Raw genomic sequence first — 27,872 nt, forward strand, 5'->3', positions numbered from 1 at the left:
CAGCGATCTCAAAGTGATTCTCAAGTCTATCTAGTGGTACACAATGACCACTGTTTCAAAAGCAATGTTGAGATCGAACAATAGCAGCACCATAGTGGAGTCCAAGTCCATTGCAAGCAGAAGGTCCTTCACCACTTTAGTAACTGCCGTCTCTGTGGAGTGGTGCATTCTAAAAGCAGACTGCAGTGGCTGAGGTTATTCTCAGTAAGGTGGCCCACAAGATGCAGTGAAACCATTTTTTCTAGGATTTTAAGCCTGGGTCCCACCAAATAATGAAGAATGAAGAAGGAGCCACGCATGGGTGTGGAGTGATTATTTGAAAAATGACCCACGTTTTCATCTAACACGTATCTACTACTAAGGTGCCTCTCTGTACCCCGCACGTGCCACGTAGAAGCCACGACCGACAGGTCATTAGAGCCTCGAATGGCTCGTATCAGCCACGCTAAGCCATGCTAAGCCACGTATGAGTCACGCAGTGCTGTGTAGCGTGATGTTATCAAGCTATAAAAAACATTAAAAATAGTTACGTAAGCTGTTCAAAATATATTCCACATGGAGTAGGAAAGAGAGGGGAAAAAAAGCATCCAGATGAACCAGTCCTCTGTGATTCCAGAAGTGATTAGAGGTGTTGTCAGCATCCAATGTTTGGCTACAAAATAATTATTTAGATTATTTATATAGAGTCCAGCGCACAGAGCAGGTGGAATTGTGTGCGCAAGAGGAGAGCCACTCCAAAAATAGCCTCTCAGGTCCTGCGTAACTGCCAGGCGCACGGATAATGGGCTTTTAGTAGACTCGTAAGCACCACGCAAATGCCTCTAAGCTGTCGCAGTAACTCATACACAAACTGCGCCACGCTGTTGTTGCTAAATTGTGAACGTCTTGAAATTAGCGCCACGCTCAAAGAGGAGCCCTCGTTAACTGAAGATAATGCCTCTAAGAGCTACTCAGAGCCATGAAACTCCCACGATAGTTGAAGAAACCATCTTGTAGCAAAGAAACATGCTGCGTGGCTCATTATTCATCCTTCATTATTCGGTGGGACCCAGGCTTTAGAGCAAAAGGATAGGTTTGATATTGGTCTATAGTTTTTCAGTAAACGTACAAGTTTTTCTGTGATGCCGGTATTTGGTTAGACTCTCTCTCAGATTGTTCTGTCTGAGTTATTTTCATTAATTACTTCATCCAAACCATCAACATGTCTATTAGACCCCATTCCTACCAGGCTGCTCAAGGAAGCCCTACCATTATTTAATGCTTCGATCTTAAATATAATCAATCTATCTTTATTAGTTGGCTATGTACCACAGGCTTTTAAGGTGGCAGTAATTAAACCATTACTTAAAAAGCCATCACTTGACCCAGCTATCTTAGCTAATTATAGGCCAATCTCCAACCTTCCTTTTCTCTCAAAAATCTTGAAAGGGTAGTTGTTAAACAGCTAACTGATCATCTGCAGAGGAATGGTCTATTTTAAGAGTTTCAGTCAGGTTTTAGAATTCATCATAGTACAGAAACAGCATGATCTTCTTATGGCCTCAGACAGTGACTCATCTCTGTGCTTGTTCTGTTAGACCTCAGTGCTGCTTTTGATACTGTGACCATAAAATTTTATTACAGAGATTAGAGCATGCCATAGGTATTAAAGGCACTGCGCTGCGGTGGTTTGAATCATATTTATCTAATAGATTACATTTGTCATGTAAATGGGGAATCTTCTTCACAGACTAAGGTTAATTATGGAGTTCCACAAGGTTCTGTGCTACGACCAATTTTATTCACTTTATACATGCTTCCCTTAGGCAGTATTATTAGATGGCATTGCTTAAATTTTCATTGTTACGCAGATGATACCCAGCTTTATCTATCCATGAAGCCAGAGGACACACACCAATTAGCTAAACTGCAGGATTGTCTTACAGACATAAGGACATGGATGACCTCTAATTTCCTGCTTTTAAACTCAGATAAAACTGAAGTTATTGTACTTGGCCCCACAAATCTTAGAAACATGGTGTCTAACCAGATCCTTACTCTGGATGGCATTACCCTGACCTCTAGTAATACTGTGAGAAATCTTGGAGTCATTTTTGATCAGGATATGTCATTCAAAGCGCATATTAAACAAATATGTAAGACTGCTTTTTTGCATTTACGCAATATCTCTAAAATTAGAAAGGTCTTGTCTCAGAGTGATGCTGAAAAACTAATTCATGCATTTATTTCCTCTAGGCTGGACTATTGTAATTCATTATTATCAGGTTGTCCTAAAAGTTCCCTGAAAAGCCTTCAGTTAATTCAAAATGCTGCAGCTAGAGTACTGACGGGGACTAGAAGGAGAGAGCATATCTCACCCATATTGGCCTCTCTTCATTGGCTTCCTGTTAATTCTAGAATAGAATTTAAAATTCTTCTTCTTACTTATAAGGTTTTGAATAGTCAGGTCCCTTCTTATCTTAGGGACCTCATAGTACCATATCACCCCAATAGAGCGCTTCGCTCTCAGACTGCAGGCTTACTTGTAGTTCCTAGGGTTTGTAAGAGTAGAATGGGAGGCAGAGCCTTCAGCTTTCAGGCTCCTCTCCTGTGGAACCAGCTCCCAATTCGGATCAGGGAGACAGACACCCTCTCTACTTTTAAGATTAGGCTTAAAACTTTCCTTTTTGCTAAAGCTTATAGTTAGGGCTGGATCGGGTGACCCTGAACCATCCCTTAGTTATCAGTCAGTCAATTTTTTTATATAGCGCCAAATCACAACAAACAGTTGCCCCAAGGCGCTTTATATTGTAAGGCAAGGCCATACAATAATTATGTAAAACCCCAACGGTCAAAACGACCCCCTGTGAGCAAGCACTTGGCTACAGTGGGAAGGAAAAACTCCCTTTTAACAGGAAGAAACCTCCAGCAGAACCAGGCTCAGGGAGGGGCAGTCTTCTGCTGGGACTGGTTGGGGCTGAGGGAGAGAACCAGGAAAAAGACATGCTGTGGAGGGGAGCAGAGATCGATCACTAATGATTAAATGCAGAGTGGTGCATACAGAGCAAAAAGAGAAAGAAACAGTGCATCATGGGAACCCCCCAGCAGTCTACGTCTATAGCAGCATAACTAAGGAATGGTTCAGGGTCACCTGATCCAGCCCTAACTATAAGCTTTAGCAAAAAGGAAAGTTTTAAGCCTAATCTTAAAAGTAGAGAGGGTGTCTGTCTCCCTGATCTGAATTGGGAGCTGGTTCCACAGGAGAGGAGCCTGAAAGCTGAAGGCTCTGCCTCCCATTCTACTCTTACAAACCCTAGGAACTACAAGTAAGCCTGCAGTCTGAGAGCGAAGCGCTCTATTGGGGTGATATGGTACTACGAGGTCCCTAAGATAAGATGGGACCTGATTATTCAAAACCTTATAAGTAAGAAGAAGAATTTTAAATTCTATTCTAGAATTAACAGGAAGCCAATGAAGAGAGGCCAATATGGGTGAGATATGCTCTCTCCTTCTAGTCCCCATCAGTACTCTAGCTGCAGCATTTTGAATTAACTGAAGGCTTTTTAGGGAACTTTTAGGACAACCTGATAATACTGAATTACAATAGTCCAGCCTAGAGGAAATAAATGCATGAATTAGTTTTTCAGCATCACTCTGAGACAAGACCTTTCTGATTTTAGAGATATTGCGTAAATGCAAAAAAGCAGTCCTACATATTTGTTTAATATGCGCTTTGAATGACATATCCTGATCAAAAATGACTCCAAGATTTCTCACAGTATTACTAGAGGTCAGGGTAATGCCATCCAGAGTAAGGATCTGGTTAGACACCATGTTTCTAAGATCATGTGCTGCTATAGGCTTAGACTGCTGGGGGGTTCCCATAATGCATTGAGTGTTTCTTTCTCTTTTTGCTCTGTATGCACCACTCTGCATTTAATCATTAGTGATTGATCTCTGCTCCCCTCCACAGCATGTCTTTTTCCTGGTTCTCTCCCTCAGCCCCAACCAGTCCCAGCAGAAGACTGCCCCTCCCTGAGCCTGGTTCTGCTGGAGGTTTCTTCCTGTTAAAAGGGAGTTTTTTCCTTCCCACTGTTGCCAAGTGCTTGCTCACAGGGGGTCGTTTTGACCGTTGGGGTTTTTCTGTAATTATTGTGTGGCTTTGCCTTACAATATAAAGCGCCTTGGGGCAACTGTTTGTTGTGATTTGGCGCTATATAAATAAAATTGATTTGATTTGATTTAAACCAGATTCCAGGTTAGGTTTCTTAAGGACTGGTTTAATCCCTGCCGTTTTTAAACACTTAGGAACAGAACCAGAGGGTAATGACAGATTAATAGGTTGAGGGGGCAAAGATAATTATGTTCAATATATTACAGAGGTCTTTGCACAGGTTTTACACTGGATGCACTTCCTGACATAACTGGATGTGGAGAACATTACATGGAGAAATGTGACAGGGTTTCAACTGGGAACTTTCCACACTGAAACAAAGTGCACTAACCACTTGGCCACCACCCCTGCCTTTCTGTTCAAATCAGTTGAATAGCTGTGAAAACACTTAGAATTGAGACATTTTGAAATGTTGAACATTTAAATATCACACAAGAAAATGTAAGTGATGGATTTAAAAAGTGACTTTGGATAATATGAACCCTTCAGTATTTATTTTATTGGAACCAAGACCATTTCTAAATATGTCCATTGAACATTCCACTCTGGATGAAAACATATTTTAAACCAGTAAGAAGACTGTTTGGCTGAAAATTAACAATTATTAAAGCTGAACAAATAATTCACCACAAAATGTTGGTTCACACATGAAACCTCCACATTTGAGATACAATGACAGTTATTAAAGCAAGGTACTTTGATATGAAAAGTATTTAACAGGTATTTCCTCTGTGTGTTGCTGAGCAGTCAGAAACATTGAGTCTCTTTATGGCTCATGTCAGAGAGCAACATAAAGCTAGTCCATGCACTGTAGATGTGCTGATAGCGTAATTTTTCCTTGGCAGTACTGTATTTCCAAAAATTACTTCTGGCGCTGTTGCTGAAGTGTCCAATGGCACAGATATTCTTAACAGTTATTGTGCTCAAAAATAGTCTTTATTTACGGACCAAGTCAGTGATGTCAATACAAAAAGGCTCAAAGTGTGATTTAATCTAGATGAATTTTTTTTATTTGTGCTGTAATTAATTACTTTGAATGAACACGTTATTTTGAAAGTCTCTCTCTCTCCCCCTCTCTTTTTTTGGAAGGTAGTGTGAACATTGTAGTATGGTACATAATGTTCGTTTGTCAATTGAGGAATTTTTCCATTTTTTGAAAGTCTAAAGCCCCCGTCACACATAGCAAGAATGTGCAGGAACCAGCCCGACACGGCAAATATTGCATAATCTGACGCAGTCAGGAGGAAAAGAGATGTGGTAAGCAGTGTCAGAATGCATCCGGATTACCACGTCCACACTTGCAAGATGGCATCCAAAGCGCATGTACACAACAGGTAGATGACACAGACTGCTGTCAGATGGCCATAAAAGGTGCTGAAGACTGTCCGATGTCTGGATGGCAAACATGGGCCCAGAGTGGGAGGCAGCGCTGTGTTCCTCACGTGTGGGAGTGCGGAGCGTGCGTGTTTGTGTGGCACAAGTGCACTCCGAACACACGCGTGGGGCTGCAATTATCACTCAGATGTGTGTATGTGTGTATGCATAACGCTGCATGAGCCACTAAGTGCACGCGTGCGCCACTGGACAGCTTCGCTGAAAGTTTGCTGGCAGTGTGCCATGCTGTCCCATGCAGCAGACGGAGCCTTTCCAGGGAACTTTAATTTCTTTTTTTCTTTTTTGCTCACTTCAGCAGCACAACACAACTCTGGACACCGCGATGGTTGGATTATCACATGGGATTTATTTTTTTAATTTGGCTGAGAGGATTTAATGACAGGCAGCGGTCTGGCTCCATGTCCGCGCTGTGAAATACTCCTGGACTGCTGTTGGAGGTGAGATTCATGATCATTAATGCTGTAATGGCCTGGCACAACAGTTCCATGTCATATCTCCTACAGAGTTAGAAGTTGATCATTTATTACAGCGTGAGATCAGTTCAGCTCTGAGCCTGACGCATGCAGTGACACGTTACTATGCACCACGGAGAGGCACAGCTGCCCGTGTTATATACAGGTATGATGCAGACAATAGTCACGTTAATTATGTCGCCCATGGGAAGGAATGGACAATACCTGTACTGTAAGATCTATTGTGGATATAACAGCCTGTTCTGATTTGCGGCGGTGTGCGCACAGTAGCGCATGATGCTTTCGGTTTGATAGCTGCTGTTCACATTCATTGTACATGATAATAAGTCATAATTATTATTATGATGAAGCGTACCACATACATTTCAACAGTTCCTTTGCGCTGTGGGGGCGGGGGAGTGGTGGACATTATTATATGTGGCACATGCAGGTCATACTGGCAGACTTTGCTGTGCCAGATCCAACTCGAGGTTCCCTTGTATGCGCTCAAATCATTTCGGATCCTGTTTTGCCACCATCGGAATATGTAAATTGTGGTCACATGGTCCTCACCTTGCATGTGGACTGCCATCGACTAGGTGTCCCATCTCGACGGTGCCCGGAGGGTTTTGAACATGTGCATCACACTTGGGGTCACCGGCTGATTTGACCAACTGTGTGGACTTCTTCAGATGCCTGTCAGAAGGTTTTGTTACTGAAATCTGACACTTTTCGGATGTGCGCCATTCTGCGTGATTCTGGCTATGTGTGACGGGGGTATAAATTTGGTGATATTTTCTGTTCTGTTAAGGGGGTGTTATTGTGAAACCCATGATCTGTTTGGCTGAAGATAACAGCAGAGCAGTACAGTATGGTGTCCTATGTGTGTAATTGGTGTCAAAAGGTGAAATGTTCCTTGCTTAAGAACTTGAGTGTTGTATTGCATTTGATACTGTTCCTTTCCAAAGTATAAGTGATGTCTATTATAGCTGTAAATGGTTATCTGTGTTTATGAAACTGCTGATTTTGAGAAGGGCATTAAATGATTATTGTTGAATTGTAGTAATTTTCCGACTGTTCATTTGAATGTCTGTACTGGACTAGGCAGGGAAATCTATTGGCACACGAGCCACACCAAGAATTTTTTTCACCATCCGCCACTGGTAAAAACCAACACACAAGTTACTTTAACATATGTGTTTTGGTTTTTACAAATTAATGTGTATTTGTAAATATGGCATTTTTTTCATTTGTAAAAAACAGGCATTTGCAAAACTGAAAATTCTGTTTGTGAAGTGTAATTCACAATGATAGTGATCAATGTTGGTTACTATTCACACTCCCATCCAGTAAATGGAAGTGTTCTATGCATTTTGATGGGCGGTGTGGGGGTGTGTGTGAAAGACTCATTTGAATTTCCCATAATGCCTTTTGGCGTGTGTGTGTCTGTTAACGCTCAAACCTTCAGAATTAGCACATTACTTTAAAAGATAGTAAGTAAGTAAGTAAGTAAGCTTTATTTATAAAGCGCCTTTCACAGACCAGGGTCACAAAGCGCTGCACATGGCATACAAAAATAATCTAAAAATAACATACGAAAACAATAAAATACAATATTAGGCTAAAAAGCTAACTTAAAGAAATGCGTCTTTAGTTGCCTTCTAAAAGTATCTATACAATCCAGAGAACGAAGGGCACAGGGAAGATATTGTGCGATATTTTCAATTTGTAAAAATGACAGAGTTACCATTAATGTCGATAAACTGTCCGGAATTAGTTGTTTATAAGTGAAAACATGAATGGAAAGCGCTTTGCGTTTCATGTCTCCTGCCCACTGTCTGTGTCATTGCATGTGTTAAGTAAATGACACTTTTTTTTTTTGGTAACGGCAGCCGGCCCACCTCCTTCTGCTGGGGGAGGGCTGAACTCATAGCAGTCTGACTGTTGCAAAACACACAACAGACAGGAACTAACATGTGTGATTTTTTAGGGTTAACGCTCTATAATAACATTCCAGAGGGAATACTGTGACACATTCAGCCTAGTTGGAGCTCAGTCTTCATGTATTCAATGAAAAAATGCAAGAATAAGCCAATAATAATGTGACTGTCAGTCATGGTGCCTGTGTTTGTATGAAGAGTTATTAATGTGTGTGTTATGTGTGTCCTGTCAGCAGCAGTCCATTACAATATGTCTACTGAGTGCAGCCATCTTTGGTGCGCTGGGATCATCTTTTCTTTATGGTTACAACCTCTCAGTGGTCAACGCTCCTGTTCGGGTAGGTCACTCTGCAGTACACATCATATGGTGCATTTTTTACTTTGTGTGTACAGGTATGTGTGTCTGCACAAAGTACAAAGCTTAACATAAGGTTTATATGAATATATGTGTGCCAAGTTTGGTGGAAATTGGTATAAAATTCCATTTTTGTGCCTTGATGCCAATGAAGTTGACCATGACCAAAAATAAACCCTTGAAGGGCAATTCTAGGGTAAACTGTTGCGAATACTGTATACTTTGAGACCGGTCACGGAAGTGTACAAAGTAATCCTGGTCTATCATCGGGTGGTCACTAACAGCCTAAATATAAATTCTTATGATTTCAGTGTGACATGTCCTTTTAATATTAACTCAGTGTGTGAATGGTTTTAATATTTGAAACAGTCTGAAATGTTCGCATGAGAACTGCAGCTTTGCTTTAGCTGTTGAGCCATTCAATGTACAGCAGCGAGTTAGCGCCTCGTTTTTGTAACCGGTTCATAACTTTGGGATGACAGCTGAAGGGTGCCAAAAAAAATGATATGGGTCGGTAATTTTGGTACCCATCAAGATGTGGAAATGCACACAATGGCATGCTGTACTGTACCGTACCGACCTGTATCACTCATTGGAAATGGAGCTAAAGATGGCACATTGATCACATAACCTCTGTTGTGGAAGTAAACATTCCTCATAACATATTGAATGTTGTGTACAATAAGGCTCTGTACAATAAGACATGGATTGAGAGATATGGGCACCCTGTTGGAGGAGAGCTAGGCTCCATCCTGTGGTCCATCACAGTGTCCATATTTTCTATTGGAGGCCTTCTTGGAACATTGTGCGCCACGTTCATCCTCAAAGTACTGGGAAGGTGAGTCAACCTACAGTATATCCAGTGTTTATTTAAGCATTATTATTTATTTTTTTTTGCAATTCAGGTTTTTTGACTTTTCCAAATTAAACCTTGTGACACAATATAAGTCAAAGAAAAACTGTGAACCAAGCATACTGTCAAACCCACTAGCACTGGCACTAGGTTGTATAGAGGAGGATTTTCTTAAAAAGGTGTGGTTTGGTGGCTTTCCTCACTCTTCTCTTTTTTGCACAGTAACTCAGTTTTTGAGAACTGTCTATTCCACACAGATTTACTATAGAGCACCATACTGTTTGTATTTCTTCATAATTTATGTAAATCAATTATGAAGAATTATGAGTCAAAATCACTTATGAATAGAAAGTCCAAGACATATTCAGTGACTTGGAAATGTTCATGTATCTATCCCCTTACTTGGAGAAAACTGGCATTAAAACTGATTATTACAGGTATTATACCAAAGGGGCTCATTACTTATGCAGCCCTTCATCTTGCTTTTATATTTTAAATTAATTTATGAGATTTGCTTTCAGTTTGAGTTTAAGGAAGATAATTTAGACATTTTTATTTTTTGTATTTCAAATGGCATCTATATTATAATAGCCAAGTGGCCTCTGTGGTGTGTGTGTGTGTGTGTGTGTGTGTGTGTGTGTGTTGTGTGTGTGTGTGTGTGTGTGTGTGTGTGTGTGTGTGTGTGTGTGTATGGCTTCGATCATGCAAAAACCGGGGAGCGCTGACATTTGCTGTTTGGCATGCCTATGTATTTCGGGTCAAGGATGTACAGTCTGTAAGAAATGGTGCAGTTCAGTGCTGGGTCTGTTCAGTCATCGCCATATTCACTATCCCATCCGGGAATCGACCAAGAGACCATCTTCCTTGTCACCAAGGGATTGCCACAATGATGACAAGTTTTGTTTACAAAATATTTAATGACAATATTGTCTAAGATTCTTTGTGTGTGAGCTAATACTCACTAAATAACCTCACAGTTTTATCAGCTATATTATTTTCCACCTCTAGGTTAGGGCCCTGTCCCACTGGCGTTTAGGAGGATTTGCGTATGGATTGCGCACAAAATTGGCCCATATTCACCAAACATCCGCAATATCAGTGTAACATGCCTGTATGAGTCGGCCGTCATCCGAACATGCCCATGATCATACCGCAGAGGCATGCATGTCCGCAGCCAGGATTTTTGAGCTGTTCAAAATCTGAAAGCGGATAACATCCACCTCACATACTCCATATATACTCAATTCATACACAATACATACTCACTCTATGCACTGTATATCTGCCGTTAACTGCTGATATCCGCAACTGACGGGGATTTGCGGCTTGACAGCGGACTGAGACAGTGTGTAAAACAGATATATATCGTGCCCATCATGTCCACATCACAAAGTAAAATATGTTGTAGCGACTGCATACAGATCAGCCACGAATAAAGCATTTTTGTTACATCTGCTTTGCAGCTGATTTGCGGACAATCTGTGAATGCATAACAAACACGTCACGTAAACCCAAAGTACTATATGTGGCAGAAAGTGACATACCTGCCAGTCAGTGCCGGTCCGGCTGTGTAATCCACAAAGACGTAATAGCTGCTGCAATCCAGGACTTTTATTTAACACCAACAAAAGGAAGAGTTGCTGTTTATCCACAACTCATGCTGAAAGCCTGTTTTCTGTGATGCTCTCAAAAAAAAAAAAAAAAAAATACACTGTCTCACACCCCAGGCTTCCCTCCTCCCACTCCCCAAACTCATGAACAGTTAACCCTCGCATGACAACATGAACATTAACTCTGTGATCAGCTTGTCCAAGTCCAGCAAATACTCCAGAGGCTGTATTTTGGTGTAAATAGTGATGCCAATGGCCCGAGTGAGCTTCTTTTATGACCGCAATGCAGATGCCGTGCACGTGCAACTGTGCCGATGCATTCATAATACACCCGTAATACTGCTGTGATAATCTCAATGTGTCGGATCAGTTTCCTCATTACATGCGTTATAACCATGATTGTTCATCATATATTCGCTATGTATTATTAATATATCCGTGATTCATACTGGGACATTTTGTTGGGAAAGTGTCGTGACACGGACCCACAACAGGGGGTGTAAATGAACGGACAATGATAGAGTCCAAAAATGAAACACTTTTACTGTTGTGAATGAGCACAACCACAATACAACAGATTACAGAATGTAAGACAATAGTCAATCACAAAGGTGACGTGTGGGCAGGCTCGAGGATAGAAGACGTCTGTCCTGAGAAGAACCGGAACACATGATTCCTCCGCCACTGAACCTGGAGAATACTGGAGCCACCAAGTCCCGAGTCCCCAGGTGGCCACCGTCTCCGAGCATCGGATTCTGGTACTGCTGGCGAGGAGCAGAAACAATCAAGGTGGGTGTGTGCACCCCCAGTAATAATAAATGGTGGGAATTCCACCTCCACCTCTCATCCACACGTGCAGCTTCTGTCACAAAGCACTTATCTGGCGGGGTGTGAAGCGGAGCTGTCGCCGGTCACGCCAATCTCCAGACAATGCACTCCACAGGAAAAACAGCTGCAAAAATGAGTTCAGACTAAACACAGTTAGTTATACGGCTGAGAATATTACCTCTACTGGTAGATGATATCTCGGCAACAAGGTGGAGATGAAGTCCGGTTTTTATGGAGGAGAATGATGAAGTGTAGATGGGTGACAGCTGTCATGAGATGATGAGTAACAGCTGTCACCCCGGCTGTGTCCGTGGCGGCAGCGCCCTCTCGAGCCTGAAGCCCGCACTCCAGGCAGGGCACCATCTGGTGGTGGTGGGCCAGCAGTACCTCCTCTTCTGGCGGCCCACACAACAGGACCCCCCCCTCAACGGGCGCCTCCTGGCGCCCGACCAGGCTTGTCCGGGTGGTGGCGGTAGAAATCGGCCCAGAGGGCCGGATCCAGGATGAAGCTCCTCTTCACCCAGGAGCGTTCTTCGGGTCCATACCCCTCCCAGTCCACTAGATACTGAAACCCCCGGCCCATCCGACGGACGTCCAGGAGCCGGCACACGGTCCAAGCCGGCTCCCCGTCAATGATCCGGGCAGGAGGCGGCGCCGGACCGGGAGCACAGAGGGGTGAGGTGTGGTGTGGTTTGATTCTGGAAACATGGAACACGGGGTGGATCCGCAGTGAAGCTGGGAGTTGGAGCTTCACTGCGGCCGGGCTGAGGACCTTGAGGATCTTGAAGGGGCCAATGTACCTGCCCTTCAATTTGGGGAGTCCACTTGTAAGGGAATGTCCTTCGTAGACAACCACACCTCCTGCCCGGGCTGGTATGCAGGGGCCGGGGTCTGCCAGCGGTCCGCATGGGCCTTAGCCCTCGTCCGGGCCTTCAACAAGGCAGAACGGGCGGTGCGCCACACCCGACGGCACCTCCGCAGGTGGGCCTGGACCAAGGGCACACCGATCTCTCCCTCCACCACGGGAAACAGAGGGCTGGTACCCCAGACACCTCAAATGGGGAGAGGCCGGTGGCAGAAGACACCTGACTGTTATGGGCATACTCGATCCAGGCCAGATGGTTACTCCAGGTCGTCGGATGCGCGGATGTCACACAGCGAAGGGTCTGTTCCAGCTCTTGGTTGGCCCGTTCTACCTGTCCGTTCGTCTGTGGGTGGTACCCGGACGAGAGGCTCACGGTGGCCCCAGTTCTCTGCAGAAACTCCTCCAGACTTGAGAGGAAAACTGGGGACCACTGAGACAATGTCAGTTGGTATCCCATGCAGACGGACGACGTGGTGGACCAGGAGGTCAGCAGCCTCCTGGGCAGTAGGGAGCTTCGGGAGGCCATGAAGTGGGCCGCCTTGGAGAATCGGTGACTATCGTGAGGATGGTGGTGTTGCCCGGACGGCGGGAGGCCGGTGACGAAATCCAGGCCGATATGGGACCGGGGCGATGATGAGCACTGACAGCGGCTGGAGAAGCCCTTGGGTTTCTTGTGCTCGGCTTTGCCCCTGGCACAGGTGGTGCAGGCCTGGATATACTCCCGGACGTCGGCCTCCATGGACGCCCACCAGAAGCGCTGCCGGATAACTGCCACGGTCCTTCGCACCCCGGATGACAGGAGAGTTGGAACCATGACAGAAATCGAGAACTGCAGCTCTAGCCTCTGGTGGGACGTAAAGTCTGTTCTCGGACCAGTTCCGGGGTCCGGGTCCGGGCTCGTTCCAGGGCCTCGGACGGTCTTCTCAACATCCCAGGTGAGGGTTGCCACGATAGTGGACTCAGGAATGATGGACTCCGGTGGATCCGACAGCTCAGTTTGACTTCATCTTCGTGCACCCGGGACAAGGCATCTGATCTCTGGTTCTTGGTCCCGGGCGGTAAGTGATTTGGAAGTCAAAACGACCGAAGAACAGTGACCAGTGGGCTTGCCTGCAGTTCAGCCGCTTGGCAGTCCTGAGCTACTCCAGGTTCCGATGGTCAGTGACTGGTCATCATCTCCCCTAATATTTGTGTTATTACAGACATATTTTATGTTTTGGGTGGTCAACTTTCACTTACATGTGACCAAAGTCTAATGTCAAATCTCTTGCTGTTGTAGTGAACTTTTTTTTTTTTTTTTTTTTTGGCATGTCAGCACAGTTACTTCCTTTCCATGTTACAGTTGAACTTCCCTATCTTTGCTGCTATTTTTTTCTTTCCTTATGGCTTCTCTGTATGAATTGGATGACTGGTGTGACATTGTCTTTTTAGGTTGTTGAGACATGTTGAACAAAACTCCAAAAGACAACCTGGGTGAGCAGAAGTCGAGTCAATCTAGGAAGGACTCCAAAGAGGTTGGTGTACAATAAACAAACTGACAATTTTACACCTGTCAAAAGTTGATATCTTTTGTGTGTGTGTATTTTTTTTTAACTTGGTTAAATTTCCTGATCCACCGTAACCCGGACACTGTGTACTATGGGTCATGAGAATTTTGCTTGTTTCATAATAGTGACGTGCGGTGTGACCACATGCTCCCAGACATGAGGACCACATATTGATCAGAATACTGAGCTTTGGTAAATATGTATATAACCTTTGTGATTATAGATTGCAAACATGTTTATGTTGCACGTGGCTTTGACAAACTGCTGCAAGATGGGCTCATCCAGCTGTTCTCCCATGTGGAAAAAGTCTACTACAAGTAAATAACCAGAGGGACACTCGTTAGAATTAACAAAATACTCATCTTGAAATATTAAGAAGTCTTTCAAAGTATTCTGGCTGTACTGTAGTCCAGGCATTTTAAAAAAAATCAAACTTTAATATCACAGACAAGAAAAACATATGGAAGACAAAATTAAAGCTATCCAGTTTTAGCATATGACATGGTTGTAAAATGATTAATGGAAGGAATTTAAAAAATACACATGAAAGTAAAATGAATCAAATCATTGCAGATATCCAACACATTATCATTTCTAGTTTGCACATTTTGTATGCTTATACTAAATATCCTTCTTGTGCTCTAAAAAGACAGTAAATTTTAAGAATTATTTGTAATCTGCTTACAGAACACATGTAGGCTTTGGAAAGGAAAGAAGCAGACTTGCAAGTTTATTTCAAAGGACATGTTGCTTCAACTACACGTTTTGAGAGAGAAGAGAGAAAGAAGTGTCAGCTGCAGCTTGTTTCACATAAAATACTTAAACCAAGAATTGTGTTATTTGTTATAGTACAGCAGATAATAAAATATTTACAGAGGAATCGTTCAAGTGGTGATGCAAGCACCAAATTCGGCACAAATACTCTTTAGACATTATTCTTTTGAAAAACCCGACTGGCCACTTGAATTTTCAATAGGCAGCCAGGTAGGGGTCAATTGAGGAATTACACAGGGGTCAAAAATTAAAAATGCTCCAGTCATATTGAACACTACACCACATTATTTGTCTGATCATAAAGATTCCGAAAAGGTATTGTTTGGACAATCTGTGACTGAATGATCAGGAGTTATGGAGTAAAAACCACAAGAATGGTGACAGGTCAATTCCAGTTTGTACAGGGGTCAAAAGTTAAATCTGCTCCAATTTTGGTACAAAAGTGATGCAAACTATTGGTTGAGTTAATAGGGTTTTAAAAAGGAGTAGTTTGCACCATGTGTCATTCTTAGTTATGTTACGGGGTAACATATGTCACTTGTCGTAGAATCCAATGGACGTTGACCTTGTTTCTCCTTTACTTTGGAGAACAAGCACTCAACATAGTCAAAACTATTCCATGTATTAATCCCATTACCTCAACCAATAATTTGCACCATGTTTTACCAAAACTGGAGCAATTTTAGCTTTTGACTGCTGTACAAACTGGAATTGTCCTTTGTCACCATTCTTGCTGTTTTTACCCCATAACTCATAACATTCAGTCAGAGATAGTCCAAACTATACCTTTTTGGAATCTTTAAGATCAGACAAATAATGTGATGTAGTTTTCAATATGATTGAAGCATTTATAATTTTGACCCCTGTGTAATTCCTCAATTGACCCCTTTCTGGCTGCTGATTGAAAATTCAAGTGGCCAGTTAGGTTATTCAAAAGAGCAATGTCTATGGAGTATTTGTGCTGAATTTGGTGCTTGCATCACCATTTGAACGATTGTTTCAGTTATCAGCTGCACTATTAAGGACCCCTTCACACATAGTATGAATTGGTACAACTCAGGGCAACTCACAGCGAAACAGCTTGTATGAGCGAACCATGAAACATTGCGCTAACGGGCAGGCGTGCACGATCCCGGTGCGACTGTTCATGGACATGACAGTGTCTTTCGAGCAGGAACACAGTGCGAGCAGCTGTACCACATCACGCCGCTGATGTGGAGAACAATAAAAGAAAAACCAGCTGTATAATTAGTGAATATCACTGGGTTGATATAAATAATACATAAAAGGGGGACGCAATACAGAACCCCGCGGTTAAATAACCCTGGTTAAAAATTTTTTAAGCATCGTTAATTTTTTAATTTTTTTTTTTTATAGGATCTTTGCGTCAGAGCAACTGCAGTGTGTAGGGGTTATGCTTGTTTGGAAAAGAGAGAAATAAATTGTCAATTTAATGAAATGTGGTTTATCAACCAGATAAGGCTTTTTTCCAAAACAGATGCAAAGTTACTATTTAGTTATATCACAGATATCTGGAAAAATGGCCTAAAAATGTTAACAGTATTAAGTGTGGGTGTTAGGGGAAAATCTCCATGGACCCAAGGTTTATAGGTGAATAAGTTTCACTTTGTATACTGACTGACTGTTAAGCTCAAAGGAGATAATTTTAGAAATCTTAATGAAGGGAAGCCAGCATTTTTATTTTCTTTGAAAAAGCATAAATTTATTAATGTGTAAAGTGTTGGGAAAGTGTAGGTACACGGACCCACAACAGGGGGCGCAACTGAACGGACAGTGGATGAGGTCAAATAACAACACTTTACTATTGTGAATGGGCACAACAACTACAATCAGATTACAACAATAGACAAAAGCCAAATCACAAAAGGTGTCGTGTGGGCAGGCTTGAAGATAGGAGACGTCTGTCCAAAGCAGAACCGGAACCACACGATTTCCTCCGCCACCAGACCTCGGGAATACTGGAGCCGCCAAGTCCCGAACTCCCAGGTGGCCACTGCCTTCGCGTGTCGGACCTGGTACTGCTGGCGAGGAACAAAAGAACAATTAAATGTGGGTGCGTCTGCACCCAGGAATCCGCACGGCAGGAAAACTACCTCCACCACTCGTTGGAAAAGGAGTCAGCTAAACAACTCACAAAAGTCACAAAAGATCACTGTTAACCAGTCAGCTGAGCACGTTACCTTCCAGGTAGAACGATATCTCGGCAAAGAGGTGGAGGCGTCGTCCTGCTGATATTCCCCTGCTGATCAGATGATGGGTAACAGCTGTTGCAGGTGATGCGTGACAGCTGTCACCCTGGCTGCTCTTGTGAGGCGGCTGCGCCCTCTCGTGCCTGAAGCCCGCACTTCAGGCAGGGCGCCCTCTGGTGGTGGGCCAGCAGTACCTCCTCTTCTGGCGGCCCACACAACAGGACCCCCCCCTCAACGGGCGCCTCCTGGCTTGTCCGGGTGGCGGCGGTAGAAATCGGCCAGGAGGGCCGGGTCCAGGATGAAGCTCCTCTTCACCCAGGAGCGTTCTTCGGGGCCGTACCCCTCCCAGTCCACCAAATACTGGAAGCCCCGGCCCATCCTACGGACATCCAAAAGCCGGCGTACAGTCCAAGCCGGCTCGCCATCGATGATCCGGGCAGGAGGTGGTGCCGGACCCGGAGTACAGTGGGGTGAGGTGTGATGTGGTTTTATCCGGGACACGTGAAACACAGGATGGATCCGTAGTGAGGCCGGAAGCTGAAGCCTCACCGCGGCTGGACTGATGACCTTAAGGATCTTAAATGGGCCGATGTAACGGTCCTGTAGCTTGGGGGAGTCCACCTTGAGGGGAATGTCCTGTGTGGATAACCACACCTCCTGCCCTGGCCGATACGCAGGGGCCGGGGCCCGCCGACGGTCTGCATGGGCTTTTGCCCTCGTCCGGGCCTTTAGCAAAGCAAACGGGCGGCACGCCAACACCCGACGGCATTCCGTAGGTGGGCCTGGACCGAGGGCACACCGACCTCTCCCCTCAACCCCGGAAACAACGGGGGCTGATACCCAGACATACCTCAAAAGGGGAGAGGCCGGTGGCTGAAGACACCGGCTGTTATGAGCATACTCGATCCAGGCCAAATGGGTACTCCAGGCCGCCGGGTGCGCGGCAGTCACGCAGCGCAAACCTGTTCACCTCCTGGTTTACCGTTTCGCTTGCCCGTTGGTCTGAGGTGGTACCCGGACGAGAGACTCACCGTGGCCCCCAGTTCCCGGCAAAGCCCTCCAGACTTGCGAGGAGAACTGGGGACCGCGATCGGAGACGATGACTGTTGGAATCCCATGCAGCCGGACGACGTGGTGGACCAGGAGGTCCGCTGTCTCCTGGGCTGTTGGGAGCTTCGGAGGGCCACGAAGTGGGCCGCCTTGGAGAACCGTTCCACTATCGTGAGGATGGTGGTGTTGCCCTGGGATGGCGGGAGGCCCGTGACAAATCCACCGTGTGGGACCAGGGCGATGAGGCACAGGCAGCGGCTGGAGTAGGCCTGGTGCCCTGTGATGGTCAGCCTTGCCCCTGCGCAGGTGGTGCAGGCCTGGATATAATCCCGGACGTCGGCCTCTAGGACCCCACCGAAGCGCTGCCGGACAACTGCCACGGTTCTTCGCACCCCTTGACAGGAGAGCTTGGAGCCGTGACAAAGTCCAGGACTGCAGCCCTAGCTTCTGGTTGGGACGTTATTTTGTGTTCTTCGGCCCAGTTCCGGGGTCCGTGCTTCGTGCCAGGGCCTCCCGGACGGTTCTCTCTACGTCCCAGGTGAGGGGGCCACGATAGTGGACTCCCGGGATGATGTTCCGGTGGATATCCGACTCCGCTTTGACTTCATCTTCATGTACCCGGGACAAGGCATCCGATCTCTGGTTTTTGGTCCCGGGACGGTAGGTGATCCGGAAGTCAAACGGCCGAAGAACAGTGACCAGCGGCTTGCCTGGGTGTTCAGCCGCTGTGGTGGTCCTGATATACTCCAGTTCCGGTGGTCAGTGAAAACCGTGAATGGCACGGACGTTCCCTCCAACAGATGTCTCCTCCACTCTTCAAGAGCCTCTTTCAACCGCAAGGAGTTCTCGATTGCCGCGTCATAGTTCCGTTCGGCCGGGTCAACCTGCGGGAAAATAGGCACACGGGTGAAGGACCTTATCGGTCTTCCCGCTCTGGGAAAGCACAGCTCCTATCCCTGAGTCCGAGGCGTCCACTTCAACCACTAACTGGCGACTAGGATCGGCTGCACCAGAACGGGTGCAGACGAGAAGCGCCGTTTCAACTCCTTGAACGCGGCATCGCACGATCCGACCAGGTGAAGGGGACTTTTGGTGAGGTCAAGGCTGTCAGGGGCTAACTACCTGACTGTAGCCCTTAATGAACCTCCTGTAGAAATTTGCAAAGCCGAGGAACTGTTGCAGCTTCCTACGGCTAGTGGGTTGGGGCCAGTCTCTCACCGCCGCAACCTTGGCCGGATCAGGAGCGACGGAGTTGGGGGAGATGATAAACCCCAGGAAGGACAAAGATGTGCGGTGAAACTCACACTTCTCGCCTTCACAAACAGCCGGCTCCAACAACCGCTGCAGGACCTGACGTACATGCCGGACATGAGTCTCAGGATCCGGAGAAAAGATGAGTATATCGTCCAGATATACGAAGACGAATCGGTGCAGGAAATCCCGCAAGACATCATTAACTAATGCTTGGCGTCGCGGGGGCGTTTGTGAGGCCGAACGGCATGACCAGTACTCAAAGTGACCTAATGGGGTGTTGAATGCCGTCTTCCATTCGTCTCCCTTCCGGATCCGAACCAGGTGACACGCATTTCTAAGATCCAGCTTAGTAAAGATTTTGGCTCCATGCAGGGGGGTGAACACGAATCTAATAATGGCAACGGGTATCGGTTGCGAACCTAATCTCATTCAGCCCCCTGTAATCAATACATGGACGAAGTCCGCCATCTTTCTTGCCCACAAAAAGAAACCTGCCCCCATCGGGGAGTGGAGTTCCGGATCAGCCCGGCAGCTAATGAGTCCCGGATGTAGGTCTCCATTGATTCGCGCTCAGGTCGTGAGAGGTTGTACAGCCTGCTGGACGGGAACTCAGCGCCTGGAACCAAATCAATGGCACAATCGTACGGACGGTGTGGGGGAAGGTGAGTGCCAATCCTTGCTGAAGACGTCAGCAAGATCGTGGTACTCAACCGGCACTGCCGTCAGATTGGGAGGGACTTTGACCTCCTCCTTAGCCTGGGAACCGGGAGGAACCGAGGATCCTAAACACACCCGATGGCAGGTTTCGCTCCACTGAACCACCACCCGACGGCCAATCGATCCGGGGATTGTGCTTTAACATCCATGGGATGCCCAAAATCACGCGGGAGGTAGAAGGAGTTACAAAAAACTCAATCTCCTCCGGTGGTTTCCAGACACCAACAGTGTTACTGGTTGTGTCTTGTGTGTGAGTAAAGGGAGGAGGGTGCCATCTAGTGCCCGCACCTGCAATGGCGTAGGAAGCGCCACCAGAGGGAGCCCTACCTCCTTTGCCCATCTGCTGTCTAGCAGATTCCCTTCTGACCCCGTGTCCACCAGTGCTCGGGCTTGAAGGGTTAAATCCCCGCTCAGGATTGTGACTGGGAGTCGTGTGGCAATTTGTGTGTGTCTCACTTGAATGTCTTGACCCCCCCTTAGCCCAGTCTCTAAGGGCGAGTGTTGATGTTTGGCCGTTTGGGCAGTCTCTCTGTGTGCTCTGTTGAGCTGCAGAGAACCTCTCCACGGATCACCTCCCATTTTGGCCCTGTGCGTTTCCCTAACAACGTCAACAGGGGGAGCTGTTGCCCCACCAAGCGCTGCGGCTGTGGAGCGTGGGGAGGGCGGCCCCTTTTCGAACCCGGAAGGGAGAGGGGCGGCGCGTATCCGGTCACGTCCTTCGCCTCGCTCCCGACGGCGTTCCTCTAACCGATTGTCTAATCGTATAACGAGATCAATAAGCCGTCCAACTCCCGCGGTTCGTCCTTAGCCACCAGGTGCTCCTTCAGGACCAACGATAGTCCGTTTACAAAGGCGGCGCGGAGGGCAGTACTATTCCAGCCGGACCTCGCAGCCACGATACGGAAGCCGACTGCATAAGCAGCCGCACTCCGGCGCCCCTGTCTCATTGACAGCAGCACGGCTGAAGCGGTCTCTCCTCTATTTGGGTGATCGAACACTGTTCTGAACTCCCTCACAAACCCATCATATGTCAGAAGGAGCCATGAATTTTGCTCCCAGAGCGCTGTAACCCAAGCGCGTGCCTTGCCGCGAAGCAGATTAATCACATAAGCTATCTTGCTAGCATCAGTCGCGTACATGACGGGTCGTTGTGCGAAGACGAGCGAACACTGCATAAGAAAGTCCGCGCATGTCTCCACACAACCCCCTTACGGCTCTGGAGGGCTTATGTATGCTTCAGGGGAAGGTGGGAGGGGTCGTTGAACGACCTGTGGAACGTCACTGTTGCGCACATGATCGACAGGAGGGGGAGCCGCAGCAGCGCCCTGAGGGCGCGCCTCCACCTGCACGGCGAGAGCCTCCACCCTGCGGTTAAGGAGGACATTCTGCTCGGTCATCAGATCCATCCGAGCAGTAAAAGCGGTGAGGATTCGCTGCAACTCACCGACCATTCCTCCTGCAGACGCCTGTGCGCCCTGCTCTTCCATTGGCCGTTCAACAGCCGGTTGACGCCCCTCGAGGTCCATGACGTTGGCCGAGATATCCTGTTGGGAAAGTGTAGGTACACGGACCCACAACAGGGGGTGCAAATGAACGGACAATGGATGAGGTCAAATAACAACACTTTACTGTTGTGAATGGGCACAACAACTACAATCAGATTACAACAATAGACAAAAGCCAAATCCCAAAAGGTGTCGTGTGGGCAGGCTTGAAGATAGGAGACGTCTGTCCAAAGCAGAACCGGAACCACACGATTTCCTCCGCCACCAGACCTCGGGAATACTGGAGCCGCCAAGTCCCGAACTCCCAGGTGGCCACTGCCTTCGCGTGTCGGACCTGGTACTGCTGGCGAGGAACAAAAGAACAATTAAATGTGGGTGCGTCTGCACCCAGGAATCCGCACGGCAGGAAAACTACCTCCACCACTCGTTGGAAAAGGAGTCAGCTAAACAACTCACAAAAGTCACAAAGATCACTGTTAACCAGTCAGCTGAGCACGTTACCTTCCAGGTAGAACGATATCTCGGCAAAGAGGTGGAGGCGTCATCCTGTTGATATTCCCCTGCTGATCAGATGATGGGTAACAGCTGTTGCAGGTGATGCGTGACAGCTGTCACCCTGGCTGCTCCTGTGAGGCGGCTGCGCCCTCTCGTGCCTGAAGCCCGCACTTCAGGCAGGGCGCCCTCTGGTGGTGGGCCAGCAGTACCTCCTCTTCTGGCGGCCCACACAACATAAAGCCCCAAGGGTGTATTGACTTTCTATATTACTGTAGGTAGTATTCATACCTGCTTGACCGTATCAGTAAGATATGCTGATCCACAATATGCGGCCGTTTGATAAAGCCCAACAATAACCCCACCAGTGTGATGGGAGATAACAATGATACTAAAGCTGGTTATTTGCTAATCTTTCAATGTTCATGCTTGCACTACAAGTTTCGCTTTCCCACCCGACGGAAAGTACAAAGTGATGTGTCCAACATTGCATCAGTTGAGTAACTGCCATCTCGCAGGATGTTAAAGTACCGTTGTAATGTGGGTGTCGGCTGGCAGGTGGGCTAACCAAAACAGTGATTGTGATGATGTCACAACTTTGTGTTTTTTTTTTCATATCTTATCATCAGCCTCCGGAGATGAATCAGAATTAACAGTTATGGTCATTTTAAGGAAATAGAACTAAATGTCTTTTTCCAAACACACACACAAACCCCTCAGTCACTCATACCATTTCTTTCTGTACATGTGGCATTTTTGAACGAAAACAAAGCCAGCAAGAGTGATGGAATGATGGGCTAAAAGATCAGAATGTCACAATGTCAGGCTGAACACATTTTGTATGACATCCCGTGCTGCATCCACAACCTTTGAATGGATTTTTCTAACTGCCAATACATGCTGAAAATGATTTGAATATGATTTTGTATGATATTGAGTCAAACATCATGTCCTGAATAAAAGATTTGGTATCCACAGCAAAAATAAGTAATTACAGAAGAGAAACACTGTGATGCGCAGATTAACCAGTAACCTGTCACATACACATCTAGCATCAGAGTTCCCACAAAGTGATTAATAATTTACAGATTATATATTACAGACTCCCTAAATGTCTTACAACAGGCGAAGATGTGATTACTTTTATCTTATCTATCCCTATCCCTTAGCCTTCAAGTTTCGGAGCAAATTCTATGCTCTTTGCACCAGTAGCTATCCTTTTTAAAACATGTATTAATAAGAAAGAAACTGTCATGATCCGCCATTTGTCCTAATATTGTAAATTTGTTGTAGTTTTGGGGTGTTTTGGTGTCAATTCTCCTTTGTTTTATTCTTTAACCATTTTTGAGTCCCTGAGCACTTAAATCTTTAGTATCTCTGCACTAGTGTTACATATTTATTTATTTATTTATGGTTTGATTTGGGTTACACGGACTCTGGGGTCTTTGTAGTTTGACGTTTCATGCTGTCTGGTCTGTTTGTGGGCGTGGCCTGTTACCTGATGTACCTCATTTGTTTCACATTACAATCGCCACACCTGTCGTTGCCCGTTAAGTTTGCCACAGTTCTTATTTAGTTGCTGGATGTGTCGTTTCTGTCCATGGTTTTTCACATTCTTTGCTCCTGCTGTTAGTCACCGTCTCTCTGACACTTTCTACTGATGACACACCTTCCGTGTCCCTTACTGTTTGGACAGCTCAACATTTTTTTAACACTAAGTAATAAACCATTTATTTCTATACTTCCCATGCCATTAACTGCATTCTGGGTTCCATTTAACAGAAATCAGAATAAAAATTTCCTGGTTGAATGGTACTGAATGGTTTTCATCACAACAAAGACCATTAGTTCCCCCCTTATCAGTATATTTCTGCAGGTTGGGTTTTGAACTTGTGAGAATTGACACCGACAGTCCGGGTGGGTGCGAATGCTACAAAATAAATAAAACCCTTGACCTTTGCATCAGAGAGGCAAGAGGAAAGCTTCATGCACATTTAGAGAGAGATGAGGGTGGGAGGCTTATGCTATTTGACGAGAAGCTCACAACACAAACACGTAAATCACCCTCCTTCATGTCCACTGTCATTCGCTGAATGGCTGACAAAAATGAATAGTCCACCTCGTTTGCTTATGTCCACTGTTTGCCGTCATCACACATTCACAAAACTCTGTACATCCGCTGTCATTTGCTGCCTTTCAGCCTCTGGACTCACTGAACTCAGACCAAAACATCAGCAGATCAAGGAGGCCGGCTTGACACCTGTTTTGTCACTACATGATGAAGCTGTTGGAGTGGAGGTTGGGCTAATAAGAAAGGAGCCCAAATACTGAGCAAATCAAAGGGTGAACTCTGAACTCATCTCATCTGCTCAAAGTGGTTTAATCAGTTAAATCGCCTGCTGGAGTCAGTGGCTGCAAAGAAAAACTGCACCCTCTTGGCCCTTTCTGGAATACTTTGGATACCTATACACTATGAAGATGAATAGAAACTAGTACAGTTTGAGCCAAACAATTGCAGCTGTTACTTATTGTATATTAATGAGAAGGGTTGGCATGGGATAAATATGTTGGTGTGATTTTTATAACACAACACTGGATTCACACATCCTTGAAGCTGAGATACTTTAGCTGGGAGACAAGCATGCTTCCTGTTTGAACCACTGTGGTGTCACACAGTGGGACCTACTCTGAAAATATGATGAAATGTATCATATTGCCATGTTAGCATATTTATACAAAGTATGTTAATATGAGGAATCTGGAAAAAAAAAAGGTCTGCTTAGAGTTGGGTAAATAAAAATGGATTCCATATTCCATATTTTATATATATATATATATATATATATATATATATATATATATATATATATATATATAATTTTTTCCTCTGTACCCCCCCTACAGTGACAGACTATTCTATTCTAGTGCCAATTCACAACAAAGTCCACCCAAGATTATTCACAGGGCTACGGTCTAACCTTACCAACAAACTAGGCAAACACATAGGTGACAGTGGTAAAGAAAAAGTTCCCCTGGTGTGTTTTTTGAGAAACCTCAAGCAGACCAGGCCCAGAGGGGTGATCCATTGCTTAGGCCATTGTAAAACTAACAGAGTGCATGAACAAAGTGCATATAAGTATCAGCATGCAAAACAAAGTCCAGCACAGCTAAATCTAAAAAGTTCTGGGTAGGTAGCCCTTTGCATCACCAACAGACCCAGAATGTAGTTGTAATGAGGTTGAGACTTGCTCCATTGTTAAAAAGACAAATTACATGAAGAGGAAAAAGTGGATCAATACTATGCAAATATGCTAGTCTTTCCAAACAATAGACTGTGATCCACAGTATCAAATGCCCTCAAAAGATCCAGAAACAGTGCACCACAAAACTTTTTAGATTTTAATGCCTCAAACACATCATTTATAACTTTTAGAATAACAATAACAGTGCTATGCTGCTTTCTAAAACAAGACTGAAATGGTTTTAAAATATTGTTGGATTCTGGGATGTCCTTCAATTGATCAGACCAACTTTTTAAATACTTTTGCCAAAATGCATAGTTTTTGAAATAGGTCTGTAATTATTCACATTTGAGGGTTCACCTCCTTTAAGCGATTTCCAAACTTTATGGAATTTGTTTGTGCTTAGGCTCAAATTAAAGATGACAGAGGCTCAGCAATCAAATCTGCTGCCAACTTAAAAAAAAAATTAATCCAAACCATCAGGACCAGCTGATTTTCCGGAATCCGACCAAGCTAGACCTGAACCCAACAGATGTTTGAATGTTTCTAACTGAGCCCAACCCAAACCCAATGTTGTTAGTGTCTGTCATTTCCATCCTAAATAAATTGCCGCAAACAGGGCGAAAGCTGTTCGATCCTGTATTTTATTTATTTTTTTAATTGGCAAAAAGAATGTTTGCATCATGTGAAGCAGGCCTGTTGGCCCCAGCACACGGAGTTAATAAAGTCTTTTAATTGTGACCTGTTATTTCCTTCTTGTGGGCTTAATCATCATCACAGCTCGACGAAACTACTATCCACATAAGACGTTTTGGAAGATATCATCTGGAAATACTTTAATTCCTTATCGTAGAAATTGCTTGTGAATACACAGCATTTTGAAAGAAATCTCTCTGTGTTATGATGCTTCAGATGCATTTCTCAGCCTGAGAATGGAGGAAGCAGCTGCTTTGTCCCACCACCGATAAGAAGAAAAATATTATTTTAAAAACTGAAAGCCCTTTCTACAAATATTTTATTAGGGTCACAGCACTACGTTTTTTCACTATCAGTGTTCACCATGGCTATTTGTAGTTTCTTCAGCATATGAAAATGATCGAGCATAAATATATTAAATTACACTGTTAGCAATAACATCAACATGTCATTCATTATGAGCGGCTGAGTTTAGAGAACCAAGGCTATGACATCATTTCAGAAAAGTTCTGTGTCTTCAGTGTCTTTGTCATAGGTGTCAACTTGACTCCAGACAAGGCAAAGAGGAATGCAGGCTTCTGTGTAGCCACCAACTCCAACAGGTCATTTAATTGATGAATGCATCCCGTCTGCTGTTGATCAGTTATCAGTTGATGAACTCGTGTGTGTGATTAACTGATCACAGCAGACGGGATGCTTCATCAATTAATGACCTGGTGGAGTGGGTGTTACAAAGAGCCTGCCCATCTTTGCCCTTTATGGAGTCAGGTCGTCGGCACCTATGCTTTTGCTGACCTGACTGAGCCCAACCCAAACCAGAGTAGTCATTCCAAAATATTTTTCGAACCCCAGCCCGACCTGTGGGGTCCTTTCGGGGCCGGGTTGGGTTTGCACACTCTATTATGGAAACAAGATTTAAAGTGACACTATCATACAGGACACACTGAAAACGACTACTTAAGTAAGATGTCAACCATGCAAGGACATTTCCAGCGATCTCAAAGTGATTCTCAAGTCTATCTAGTGGTACACAATGACCACTGTTTCAAAAGCAATGTTGAGATCGAACAATAGCAGCACCATAGTGGAGTCCAAGTCCATTGCAAGCAGAAGGTCCTTCACCACTTTAGTACTGCCGTCTCTGTGGAGTGGTGCATTCTAAAAGCAGAACGCAGTGGCTGAGGTTATTCTCAGTAAGGTGGCCCACAAGATGCAGTGAAACCATTTTTTCTAGGATGTTAAGCCTGGGTCCCACCAATAATGAAGAATGAAGAAGGAGCCACGCATGGGTGTGGAGTGATTATTTGAAAAATGACCCACGTTTCATCTAACACGTATCTACTACTAAGGTGCCTCTCTGTACCCCCGCACGTGCCACGTAGAAGCCACGACCGACAGGTCATTAGAGCCTCGAATGGCTCGTATCAGCCACGCTAAGCCCATGCTAAGCCACGTATGAGTCACGCAGTGCTGTGTAGCGTGATGTTATCAAGCTATAAAAACATTAAAAATAGTTACGTAAGCTGTTCAAATATATTCCACATGGAGTAGGAAAGAGAGGGGAAAAAAAGCATCCAGATGAACCAGTCCTCTGTGATTCCAGAAGTGATTAGAGGTGTTGTCAGCATCCAATGTTTGGCTACAAAATAATTATTTAGATTATTTATATAGAGTCCAGCGCACAGAGCAGGTGGAATTGTGTGCGCAAGAGGAGAGCCACTCCAAAAATAGCCTCTCAGGTCCTGCGTAACTGCCAGGCGCACGGATAATGGGCTTTTAGTAGACTCGTAAGCACCACGCAAATGCCTCTAAGCTGTCGCAGTAACTCATACACAAACTGCGCCACGCTGTTGTTGCTAAATTGTGAACGTCTTGAAATTAGCGCCACGCTCAAAGAGGAGCCTCGTTAACTGAAGATAATGCCTCTAAGAGCT

The 27,872-nt window shown here is 45.2% G+C and overlaps 2 protein-coding genes across 2 annotated transcripts in view; both read left to right on the forward strand.

Moving 5' to 3' along the window:
• The first annotated feature begins 5,458 nt into the window (after positions 1 to 5,458).
• LOC117507807 (solute carrier family 2, facilitated glucose transporter member 9-like) lies at positions 5,459 to 13,890 on the forward strand. Its single transcript, XM_034167604.1, has 5 exons — positions 5,459 to 5,476; positions 8,174 to 8,276; positions 8,971 to 9,133; positions 13,328 to 13,386; positions 13,883 to 13,890. The coding sequence occupies exons 1-5, from the start codon at positions 5,459 to 5,461 to the stop codon at positions 13,888 to 13,890; spliced, it is 351 nt and encodes a 116-aa protein (XP_034023495.1).
• LOC117507295 (solute carrier family 2, facilitated glucose transporter member 9-like) overlaps positions 13,830 to 27,872 on the forward strand; it is a 389,118-nt gene continuing 375,075 nt past the window's right edge. Inside the window, exon 1 of the mRNA XM_034167137.1 lies at positions 13,830 to 13,965. Within this exon, the coding sequence (XP_034023028.1) occupies positions 13,894 to 13,965 (72 nt within the window). The 5' untranslated portion in view covers positions 13,830 to 13,893. The remainder of the gene's footprint in view (positions 13,966 to 27,872) is intronic.

The sequence above is a fragment of the Thalassophryne amazonica genome, chromosome 3 (genome assembly GCF_902500255.1).
Source record: "Thalassophryne amazonica chromosome 3, fThaAma1.1, whole genome shotgun sequence".
In the NCBI taxonomy this organism is placed as follows: domain Eukaryota; kingdom Metazoa; phylum Chordata; class Actinopteri; order Batrachoidiformes; family Batrachoididae; genus Thalassophryne; species Thalassophryne amazonica.